This window comes from Glycine max, chromosome 15, assembly GCF_000004515.6.
Source record: "Glycine max cultivar Williams 82 chromosome 15, Glycine_max_v4.0, whole genome shotgun sequence".
Classification (NCBI taxonomy): Eukaryota; Viridiplantae; Streptophyta; class Magnoliopsida; order Fabales; family Fabaceae; genus Glycine; species Glycine max.
In genome coordinates, this window is record NC_038251.2 from 43335480 (window position 1) to 43348557 (window position 13078).

Genomic DNA, 13078 nt, shown 5'->3' on the forward strand with positions numbered 1-13078 from the left:
GGAAAAACAACCCCTTAACCAAGGACTTTGATACCACTCTAATAGGGGGAAATAGGCCAATACAATAACAAACTCTATAACAGAGTAATAAGCAATGGAAATAAATTATCCCAAACTTGCAAGAACCTGTGAGCAGCACCAATGAAATATAGAGCGTAAAATAGAAATTAAAGAAAAATAGAGACATAATTTGTTTAACGTGGAAAATCCCTCAATGCAAGGGTAAAAACCACGGGTCATACAGACCAAAGAAATAACTCCACTATAATCAATGAAGATACAAGAGAACCTCCAACAAGTGCACTAAAATGTGCTACAATCAAATCAAAACAAACCCCCAATTAGTACAGTAGAGACAAGAAGATAAAACCCCAAATTATAGAGCAGATAATGAGAAATGCTTATCTTTCTCTACAGATATTTGTTTCCCGCTCCAACCAGCCAATTTGAAGGATCACACGCGTAGAACCCATTGTCCATAAATTAGTCCGATCCAACGGTGAACGAATCGATGGTTGTAATCTAAAAAACGCTCTCGAGCGGGTATGCGAAAATCACAATGATTTTTCCTCTCCTTCTTTCTCTCTCAATGATTTGTAACTATTTTCCCCACTCAAATGAGTTTCTATCATCGTATCTCTCTTTAATCTGACCCCTCTCCACTTAAATAAGTGTGACAAAATGGGTCTTCTCATTTGGAAATTTACTGCACATAGGAAGGGAGTCCGAAAAATCCAACATAACTGGATGGCAAAGTATGAAAATCCATTCTTCCACCACCATGTTGCTGATTAGATTTCTCTTTTAATATGATTAGATTTCTATTTTTTTTTTCTGTTCTTTTTTCTTTGGGACAAGAAAAGAATCCGTTGAGAGAAATAAGGTATGTACAAATAAGGATGAAAAATTCTTCCTAAAATTATAGACTCCCAATATACTTATTTTCTACCAGAGTGATTGAATGAAGATGCACTTTTGTTATACATGTCAAATCAGATTCTTTAATGTATTGAAAGCTTTGCTCTATTGTTTTACCAACATGTTTGATTGAAAATATAAATTTCTATTTTATGTTTACCTTTTGCTTTTCTTTTTCTTATTTCACTAACATGTAGGACTATACATCAATTTCTCCTTTGTTAAAGTTTAACTTTATAAAACCAATTTGAGATTCTTACTAAGAAACTTCAGGAACTTGAACTAGTTATCAAAAAATGGTATCCATCCTTTGAAACTGATGGCAGGTTCATATTGGATGTAAGGGAGCTTTATATTTGGGGTCGAGATGAGGGGATGGCCGATTAGGTCTTGGTCCTTGTGAGGCCTCAGATCATGCAGGTGGACTTAGTATCCCTTCCAAAGTAAAAGAGTTACCTTACCATATTGTTGCTATATCCTGTGGCGGATTTTCTCAATGGCATTGACAGAGGATGGACAATTATGGATCTGGGAAGGTAATTGTCACATGCTTTATATTAATTTTTTTCCCTATATTTTTTGTAGCAGACAAGCAAAATTCTCATAGCTTGTGCTTAAGTGAATAAGTGATTTTAGTTTTAGAAAATTGATGATGCTGCTGGCATTTTCTCAGCCAATTCTAACTATGAACTTGGGAGAGGTTATAAGATTGGTGGTTGGAAACCAAGACCAATACCTAGCCTTGAGAATATTAAAATAATTTAAATAGAAAGTGGTGGATATCACTCCCTTCCATTAATCGCTATGTTGATGTGACATTATTAGTATTGTTTCATTTCTATTCTCATGGATTATTTCATTATAACTACTTTATTCTTGATTTACATTAGATGATGCCAAAGTGCTCTCATGGGGCCATGGTGGATAAGGTTAGTTGGGCCATGGATCTATCCAAAATCAGAAGATACCAATAGTAGTTGAGGCTTTATCTCATGAGCATATTATATATATTTCTTGTGGGGGCTTTTCATCAGCAGTCGTGCAAGAAATACATTTCATCTCACTCAGCATGTTCTACCAGCCACAGAACTTTTCACTTTTAGTATATAACTAAATTTTATCCTTCACCATGTGTCCTTAAATTATGAGTAGTATCATTGAACATAGATTTATTTGCATTTTGTTTGCATTTTTTACCATTTTCGGTAATCATCTAGATTTTGCTCATTTTTACAGCTAGACACTGTTGTGATGAACGTAAGGCATAGGAAAGGTGCTACCCCATTATTTTTGCAGCTTAACAATTTCCCTTGCTCTATAAAAGTTTCATATAATTTTCCAATTTAAATAGCTTATATGTGTTGTCGGTATTCAAGAATAAGAAAGTTTGATTCTTTTGATGCGCAAGGCATATTCAAGTAGTATGGATCAGGGATGGGGACAATATCTTATTCCTAAAACTTATCTTTCGCAAATATTTTTTTTCAACGAAAATGGATACTATCATTGTTGTGCTTCAATTCAAGTGTTGATAAGGTGAAGAGCTTGATCTTGCCACTGCAATTTTCTTCTTCTTTTTTAAACATGATATGGAGTTAAAAATGGGAGTGCAAACAAGCATCAGCCTTAAGGCAATATGTTAAATGCTAGTTCTTGTAGATGAGCAATGAGGGGCACCTAACTTTAATATGCTTTGAAAGTTTTGTGGCACATATTATGACCAAGTTGATATGGGTCTCTAGTTTTGGCCATTTGTATGACCTTGGATGATAATTGATCATATGCGTACACATAAGCTCTTAAAATCTTGTTGCTTATTGCAATAAGATTTTTTTTATTAGTGATCCATTACTCTTATGTGAATTTCTGGTTCTAATTGGTCTATACAGATAGATTTTTTTATTGTACATCCTATAAAACTAGTATCTGGTGACAAATTTGTTTGTATAGAACAAGATATATGTTTAGCTTATGTAATTAAAACTTAATATGTTTTCCGTTATATATTTTATCATTTGTAAGTATTGTTTCATTTCAGGAGCATGGTGGTAATCTCAATTAAGCAGTCAGTGCACATTTTAGTGAAGGAGACAGAAATCTAACAACCGAGTATACTTTCTTTTCCATTAATTAGTAAGCAAGCGATCATTGGAAATTTTCCACGCATACTATGGGAATTTTCCATAATATTGTGGGTCATTTTTGTTTAAGAAGATGAATTCAGAATCAAATATTGTTAATAGAAATGCATTAAAAATTTTGTTTAAGCTTTTAATGTGTTTTTTAAAATGACAAGGAGGGAACTAAAGAGAATATGCTATATTTTTTTTTAAAAAAAATGACATTCTACATCACTTATGGAATTAAACAAGGTAAAAAGTGACTATCCAACATTAATTATAGGAAAAATTGATGTAGAAAGGCACTTTCTACATCGATTTTTACCAAAACTGATGTTATAAGTACTATCAGATTCCCGTCACTACGGATTGATTGTCTCTACCTAACTACATGGTAGTGGTTTAGGGAGCGCAATTGCTAGAGCACGGGAGAATGAAGAGTAATGATTTCAGCAAGAGCAGCCAGACGGACTACTATAGTGAGTCCAGTGACTACTAGAGTAGAGTGGAGTCAAAAGGTATGGTATAGCAGCCTTTCCGAGCGAGCCTCTGGGATCTCCTGTGTCACAACCCACTCTTGGGACATGACCAACGCACAGACTATGACTTCCTTAGTCTGGCCAACCTATCCTATACAACATAACCTGTAAAAGCACACCATATATATATATATAGACAAATCCTTATGCTGGTATCTCATCTCATCCATTTAATAACAAAGTGGATTATAATTACTAATCACCAAGTGTCTCAAAACATCATAAGTTTATCATCATCATAGCTACAAGAGAGAATCATTTACATCCCAAAATAAAAGAATTCTCTCTAAATCTCTTACTACCCTGACCCCTATAGCTGCATTATACTGGAGTTACAACCAAAATATCCATCAGACACAATAGGGACCTACCAAAAAGATAATCAAGTTCCTGGGTGTGTCAGCAAATCCCAGGAAAATCGGTACTCCACTACTGGCTATCTGAGAAAAGAAGTAACATAAAGGGGTAAGTCACAAGGACTTAGTGAGAGCATAATATACTAAGCAGACATGAAAGAGAGCACCATTTAACATGAATCCTTCCATTTCAAAAGATATTAAAATGACATCTCAATAAATAATGAATGAAAGATACACTTGCTTTTAAAAATCCATGTACGCAAAGAATATACATTTCAGAATTTCTCATAACTTGGTACCCAAAATAATTACTTAAAAATCAAGCATTTATTCTACTATGTGCACATAGACCACATTATCTCTTCGTTGTGGTGAATGGTAATTATATAACTACGACATTTAGCTCGTAGGCTGCATTATCTCTTCGTTGCAGTGAACCGAACATATAAATATACTATGAGAATTCAACTCATAGGCTACATTATCTCTTCGTTGTAGCAAACTGAAATATCATTATACTATGAGAATTCAACTCATAGGCTACATTATCTCTTCGTTGTAGCAAACAGAAATATCATTATACTATGAGAATTCAACTCATAGGCTACATTATCTCTTCGTTGTAGCAAAAGGAAATATCATTATACTATGAGAATTTAACTCATAGGCTACATTATCTCTTCGTTGTAGCAAACAGCATATATCATTATACTATGAGAAATTATCTCATAGGCTACATTATCTCTTCGTTGTAGCAAACGGCATATATCATTATACTATGAGAATTCAACTCATAGGCTACATTATCTCTTCGTTGTAGCAAACGACATATATCATTATACTATGAGAAATTATCTCATAGACTACATTATCTCTTCGTTGTAGCAAACGGCATATCATTCATGATCTCAACATAAATAAAATTAAACAAATAGTTCAACATTCATCCTTTTATATATATTATCAAGATCTCACAATAAATTTCAAAGCTTACCAAAAATATATATGTTCGAAAGTATACTTGCTTCTTCAGAAATGATCTTTAAGAAAATCGCTAAGTATATTTAGCTACTCACCTAAATAACACAATTACTGACTTCTACCGCTGTTAGGAAGGTCAACCGCTATATTTTCCACAAAACCTAAGCATTCAAATAATAGAACAAGGGTTTAGACAAAATCCCCAGTTTTAGCAAACCTTGGGTTTTGAGAAAATCACAATAATTTCTAATACTTAGTTTCTAACTCTTTTTCTCACAGCCCATGACTAATCAGTGCTATAACATACTCATCTAACATAATGGGTCATAAACATTTACCTTAAAGAGATCAAATAGAAAAACCTAGGAAATGCATAGTGTTTTCCGTTTTCTCCAGTCATCTTCTCGTGCTTGGAAAAACCCAAAGATGTAAAAAGCTTGCAATTTTTGGAACCATGGGAGGAGATGAGTGAAAGGTTGAAGGATTAAGTCTTTGGGGAAGAAGGGATAGGGTTAGAGAGGCGGTGGGCTGCTGCACAAAAAGAAAATGGAAGTTTCAGGAAAGATGGAGAAAGGTCTCGGGATTTAAAAAAAAAAAAAACTACAGGGGAGTGGCTTGTGTTATTTTAACTTTTGTTATTTAATATTATATTATTATTTAAGTAAAATGGTGTGTTACATCCTGTAAACCCCCATGATGTGGTAAAGGGAGGATATTAGGGGAAGCAGTGAGTGGAGATTTCCCTGCAGAGAGCCGGATGAGGGGAGACCTTCACATCGTATGATACTTACAACATTGATTTTTCAAGAATCGATGTTTTTTTTTGTTTTTTTTATCTATTTGCTATTATACCACATCGGTTTTAGAGAGAATCGGTGTTGTATAGTGGATTTCAAACATCGATTTTTATAACCAATGTTTAAAATGACATACTTTTAACGACGGTCGTTTTAACATTGGTTCAAAATCGATGTTGAATGTTCAAAAACACCGATATTAAATGTCAAGTTTTAGTATTGTGTGCATCTCAAGAAATCTTGAGAAGAAGTAGGTTGTGAGTTGTCCCTTCATAATACTCCCCCCTCTTCTAGTCTCCCTTTGATCCTCTCACCAATGTTTCTCCCCTTATTCTCTCTCATCTCTCCTTGTTTACGAAAATGTGAGTGACTTGACGAAGATTTGAGAAAAAAAACTACATGATTAAAGGATTTAGTTTATCAAAATTTAGGTTTGTATTAAAAGGAAGAGGCAAACATAATTGGTGGAAAATCTCTTAAAGGTGGATAGAAGAGAGATTAAGAGTGATGTAATTATAGTACAATGTGATAAGAAAAAAAAATTATGGGAGAAAAAACTAAGTTTTGTAAAGGGTGATGTTACTATTTGAGTCGTTAAAAAAATCATTCCTTAAAAAAAAAATACTTAATCTACATTTTTCCTCTCTTGTTTTTCCATTATATTATTCATTACTTTTTTTAGTCTATGCTTTTTTCGTTCCATAGACCTCACAAAATTGGGCATGCATTGATCATAATTCATGTAAAATTGACTTGAAATAAAAAAAAATTAATAAATTATAATATGTTTTTGATTCCTAATAAATATCCAAATTTTATGTTTGTTTTTTGATAAAAATTTTTTATTGAGTTTCTAATAAAATAATAATTTTTTTTCTTGACACATTTTTTTAATCCCTAATAAATTAACAAATTTTATATTTACTCCCTAACATTTTTTTTTCATTTGTTATTAGTCTTTTCAAGTAGACTAATAAACAAATGAATTTTTTTTATTAGTAAACAAATTAAAAATTATTAATTTATTAGGGACTAAAAAGTGTGAAGGATCAAAAATAAATTTTTTATTTTATCATAAAGCAAAAACAAAGAAATTTTTTATTAGGAAATAAATATAAAATTTAAATATTTATCAGAGATAAAAAATAGATTTTAATCTTTGTAATAATATTGTGATATGGGCTGAAGCCTACGTACGAGGCAAGTGAAGACTATAGTATAATTTAAGCGAATGCAATAGCAGAATGAACACTAACTCGACTTACTAGAAACAATTTTAACAATAAAACAAACTAGGATTTACACAATTACATTTATTATTTTATCCTAACTAGGTTATGTATGACTGTTTCTATGTAAAAATTAAGCTTTTTAATTTTTTAAAAACACGATATAAAATATTTTGGCCGAACTTTGAAATGATAAGCTAAACAAAAGCATTACGTACGTGAAGTAAGTCTTCCTACAACGACTTGTTTAAGGAGTCAATATCAAGTGCGTGCTTTGTGTGAAAATGAATCCAAACAAATAATTATTTAGTAATATTGTGAATTAGATTAATTTACGCTAATATATTTTTTTTATCCCAAATAAATATTCGGTTTTACATTTGTTTAATAATAAATTTTTGTTTTGTGATAAATTTCTAATAAAATAATAATTTTATTTTTGGTCCTTAACACTTATTTTTAACCTCTAATAAATTAATAAATTTTATGTTTTTTTATGATAAATATTTCTCATTTATTATTAATATTTATTAAAAAATTATTTAATTTATTAGGAAATAAACACTAAATTTTTAATTTATTAGGGACTAAAATAAATATCAAGGATAAAAATAAAAGTATTATTTTATCAGGGGCCTAAAAATAAAAATTTATTAGAAAATATACATAAAAATTAAATATTTATTAAAAATAAAAAAAAATATATTTAAATATAAATACATATTTTTAACGTTGAGTATAGAATATAAATATATTTAAAATATAAATACATACTCACGGCAGGCAAAAGGGTTTGATGACTACAATGAATAATTGAGTATAGAATAATGATTAACGTTGGAAATATCCATCAGGCCTTCACTTGGATATATGATTAATTTCTTATGTAACATGATTAGTTTAGTTAAAAAGTATTTGAGAAAAAGCAAAGGATTTAAATATAATTTTGTTTCCTATATTTTAAATATAAATTTATATTTTTAAAAAATCATAATTTTGATTTCCGAACTTAGAATGTCTATAATTTTGATTTAATCTTTAATTCTGTTCATGCTTTATTTCTTTTATTTTTTATTTTGTAATTAATTAAATAAAAAATTTTATTCAAATTATAATTTTTCTAAAATAAAATAATTAAATGTCTCTAATTTAAAATGAGATAATTAAAATAGTATTTTTTTAAGATAAAAAATCAAATATCTCAATTTTAAAATAAAGGAATTAAAATTACGGATTAAAGAAAATAGAAGATGATAATTACATTCAAAAAAAATTAAACGCAATGGTATAATATGTGAATTATATTTACTATACCTTATGCATGATAAATTATTACTAAATATCTCAATAATATCATGATACTGTTAACCGCTCGTAAGAAAGAAAAAAAACCACTATTAGATAATTTAGTAATCTCTTGGCAATATTGTAGTCACATATCAATAATTATGTACGATCACGTTCATCTACTTACTATTAATCGTTTATGAAGAGAAGTTAACTATATTTACATGCGTAACTAAGACTCTAACCTTAGCAATCTCGTGATATATTCCCTTATGCTTTTAATATCATCAATCAAACGATTTTAAAAAATGTAATTGAAAATAGAAAATATTTTAAAATATATATTTTATCTTCATAATTTAAATACATTCCCAGCATATATCTATATATTAACCGAGCATATATCTATATATTAACCGAACAATTTAACTTAATTTTGTTGAAATTTTTTATTTCAATAATTAACGTGAAGTAATAAAGATAATTATATTAGTTATTTATTATTAGCAAGTTTTATTTTATATGATCAAATTAAGTAAATTTATTAGCCAACTAAATCAGATAATACAGACTTAAATCAATAAATGCCAGTGTTGGTCCATTAGAGGAATAATCAAAACTTTATTAGATTAACTCACTATAAAAAGACTGTGATTTTTAATATATCAAATTGTCACTAAAGGTCCTATTAAGGAATAAACATGTTTCAGTTGAGAAATAAGTTGATAAATAACTATGAAGTGACCAATTAAGCTAATACGTTGCCAGTTATCCATTCCGTAACAAAGTCTAAGAAGAGTACATAGATAAAATATTACATACAAATTTAGATTTTGCTGTGTTTGTTTGATCGATCATTATAAATTTAAAGGTATTTTTAAAATTCTTTTTGATCATCTAACTTAATGTATTCTTCATGATTATTGATATTAAATAAGGATCTTATAAAATTCCAACAAATTTCTTATATACTTCAATCTAAAATCATTTTTAATATCTTCAATTCAAATTTAAATCTAGTTTTTTTCTTAAAAAATCTTCAATAATTAAAAATAACAACGTAAAATATTATTTTTAACAATTATGATTGTAATATAATTTTTATATATAGAAATATTTATTTATTATAAATTTTAGTTATATATAAAAAAACATTTATTTTAGACAATTCATAAAGTAAAATAATAATTATAGTTATACATATAATATATATTTAAAGATATGATGTTTCGATTATTATAAATTTTTTAATAATAAAAAAATGGACACGTAGAATTTCTGGGTGGTTGTTAGTGTATCTTTTTCCTAGAGTATATAAAAGGCACAATACCCTGCTCTATTTTCTGCACCAATATTGTCCAAAACCGTGAGAGCTAATTCAATCAAAATGTCTCCCAAATACATTATAGTGTTGTTGGTAGCATTGGTTTTGGTTGCAACTTCCCTTGCTGGTCAACCAGAAAAGCCTCCACAGCCTCATCCTCCAACCCTTCAAGAACAACAACTCACCCCACATCTTGATAGTACCCACCTACCACCTCATAAACGTATACCACCACGCGAGACAACAACAAAGGAGCAACCAAGCAAAGAAAAGAAAGGCCATCCCCATCCTGGACATGATGCTGGGGTGGAACCAAACACGGATCGAAAGCTACCAAGAGGGCCTCCAAACTGATCAGTGAGTCAAGGGTTTTAGATTGCGTCATATGGTTTAACTTTAAGGACTCAATCTCTACAACCACAACATCAGGACATGTTGTTACAACCATAATCGCAATTTGGAACCTTGGCTAGCTAAAACTATTTTAATATCAACTATCAAGTATTAATAATGGTCAGTGCTACATGAGCGTGTATGATAAAATAAAAAGTAGGGAGTCTGAACCGTTGTAATACCATGTGAGGTTCTCCCTCTATGTGTGCTTTGAATTTTCACTTCTGTATGTCCATATAGTTTGAGTTGTGCACGGTGTGGTGTCTGTTTTTTTATATATATTTGTACAAGCTAGATGCTAAAATGGATGAGTTAACGCTTGCACTTATAAAGAAAAGCTGGTATATGTGCTATTCGCGAGTCCGGTAAAATGAAATTATTATTCATATGATAAATTTAAACTATATGTTATATGCATGTAATAAAATTAGGGGGTGTTTCTTTCTAGATATTATATTATCTTTTCAAAAATCATAGATATGAAAAAAAATTGTATATATATGCTTAAATATATTAATCAAATTTCTCAAATAAAATTCCAGCACACATCAATTCATTTATTTTATAATATCAGATATTTATTGTTAAAACAAGAATGAGAAGTAAATTGGTAACTTTGAAACTTTACTTTTATTAGTAAGAATTACTGATAAATACTAGAGACTATAATTAAGACTCATATATTATATTTTTCAACCAACTACTTAAGTTAGACCCCGTAATTTTGGGATTCTACAAAAAAGAAATGAAATTAAAAGTAATCATAATCTAAATCAAACTACTTTAAACATCTAAATAATATAAATCAGTTTTTAAATCAAACCGGTTCATTTTTTAACATACAGATTTATTCACAGGTAGTTATTTATAAGGGTGGCTGATCATGCTTAGATGCTTTAAATGGGAAAACATGAGATGCAAACAGGGTCCACGATCAATAGCAGGCAAATTCTCTTATTTTCATTTACTTAACTAAATTTATGGCTTCTTTTAAAACTTTTATATACATTTACGCCAATTTTATCTGGTCATTTAAAACATTCATTTACCGCATTTTCTTTAAGAGTAAAGTAGCATAAAAACCTCAATATCACAAAGCGCTAAGAAATTCTTTGATGAGGACATGACCAAGAGCAAGGGCAAGGATCCACTTGAAGGACTTGGAGGACCTATGACAAGGGCTAGAGCAAGGAAAGCCAAGGAAGCTCTTCAACAAGTGTTGTCCATACTATTTGAATACAAGCCCAAGTTTCAAGGAGAAAAGTCCAAGGTCGTGAGTTGTATCATGGCCCAAATGGAGGAGGACTAAATGACACCACTTTATTTCAATTTTAGAGTGTTTAGTTTGTCTAAATAATGGCCCAATCCTTATAAAGTTGGCTGACCAAAAATATGTTTTGGGTTAATCAACTAAAAGGGCTTTAGTTAGGTTTAGTTCAAGTTGTAATAAGGGCCCAATTGGCAACCTAGGCATCAGCCTTTTGGGAGACCAAATGGTGGCTGACTTGTTGGCTGTTGGGGGTGACTTTTGGTTGCCACAATTTCAGTTACACTCAGCCATTAAGTTTTTTTTTAATTCGCTAGGTTAATGGTCATTACTAAAATCTGCTGTAAAACTTCTATATAAGCTGAACCATTTTATCAATAAACACAAGTTGAGTTTTATTCAGAAAATTAGAGTTTATCTCTTTTATCTTAGTGAGAGTGATTCTCCTAAATTCTTGAATGATTCAAGAACACCCTGGCTGTATCAAAGGACTTTCACAACCTTTGTGTGTTGCCCTCGCTGGAAAGAGTGATTCTTTCCTTGTTTTCATCTTCACCCTTGTTCTTTCAAACCACAATTCCAGAAAATCCACCTCTGCCCAGAATTATCTCGTGGCCATAACTCCCGTTTTACTAACTCCCGTTTTACGCACTCAAATTAAGTGATTCTTGAGCCTAAATTGAATTTCAAAATGAGACCTTTCACCTCGTTTTGGAATCATCTCATTTGGAGCCCTGTAGCTTCAGTTATTGCCATTTCTATATTTCTGTCCAGCCACCACTTAACCTACATTTTACCATCCCATTCATCCATTTTATGCCAAGAACCACCTTATTAAGACCCCCGAAATTAACCACCTTATTTTCCATCCTTTCCTTAATCAATTTCTGTATTTTCCATCAAGGTTTAATCCTAGACGATCCTAAGTCAGCCCTTGTGCCATGAGGGTTCATATCATTTGGTAATCAGAGCTCCGGTTCTAGGATCAACACTTCCTTTGCTGGAAATATTGGGTAACATCCTTCTTTATTCTCTTTGCCATTTATATTACCTTCTTATTCATATTTTTTTTTTATTTAGGCTGAACCATTGCAAAAGTTAAGCCTTTTGATCTCTTTGTTAAAAAAAAAAAAGCAGAATTTCGTATAAGCAAAATTAAAAAAAAAAATTGGGCTGAATGGTTCATGCTTGAAGAACTTTAAAAAAAATCTCTTTAAGGTAATATATTGGTTGCATGAAGGATTGTTACTTGAATTCCTAAATTCTGAATTTTATTTCCTTCATTTGTGCCTAAAAACATTGTTAGCCTTTTTCTTGGTTAACCTTTTCCTTGTCTCTCTAGCCTTACCTTACACATATTGGCGAATTGTTCTTTGTTGTGGCCATAATCTCTTGAATTGCCTAAGAACTCAAGGGGAATTAGAGTGGTAAAAGGCAAGAGTGTTTCATTAGAGAAAAGCCATAATTGTGTGATACACTTGAGTGGGTGAGGTATTCAAACAGCAACTATAATTGTCTTGTTACGTTTGATTTGTTTGTTTGAGATGTCAGGTACTAATCCTAATGATGGAGTGGGCTTTCGCAATTCCAAATGCAAGCTTTGATGCAACATTTGGAGAGGTTAATGAAACAACGAGATGATGCGCTCCATGAGAGGTTGGATCAAATGGAGAATAGAGATCATAATGAAGAAGAAAGGAGGAGAAGAGGGAATGATGGTGTTCCTAGACAAAACCGAATTGATGGTATTAAACTCAACATTCCTCCATTTAAAGGAAAGAATGATCCGGAGGCCTACTTGGAGTGGGAGATGAAAATAGAGCATGTTTTCTCATGCAACAACTATGAGGAGGACCAGAAGGTG

General features: G+C 30.9%; 1 protein-coding gene and 1 long non-coding RNA gene across 3 annotated transcripts; both read left to right on the forward strand.

Moving 5' to 3' along the window:
- Positions 1-1856: 1856 nt before the first annotated feature.
- On the forward strand, positions 1857-4272 carry LOC121173571 (uncharacterized). Of its 2 annotated transcripts, none has more exons than XR_005888647.1 (2): positions 1857-3051; positions 3445-4272. It is a non-coding gene; the product is annotated as an uncharacterized lncRNA (long non-coding RNA). The 2 variants fall into 2 exon arrangements; XR_005888648.1 differs by having other exon boundaries at positions 1857-3027.
- Positions 4273-9575: 5303 nt separating this feature from the next.
- LOC100527108 (uncharacterized) lies at positions 9576-10348 on the forward strand. Its single transcript, NM_001248089.4, has one exon. The coding sequence runs from the start codon at positions 9618-9620 to the stop codon at positions 9906-9908; it is 291 nt and encodes a 96-aa protein (NP_001235018.2). The 5' UTR covers positions 9576-9617; the 3' UTR covers positions 9909-10348.
- The last annotated feature ends 2730 nt before the right edge of the window (positions 10349-13078 follow it).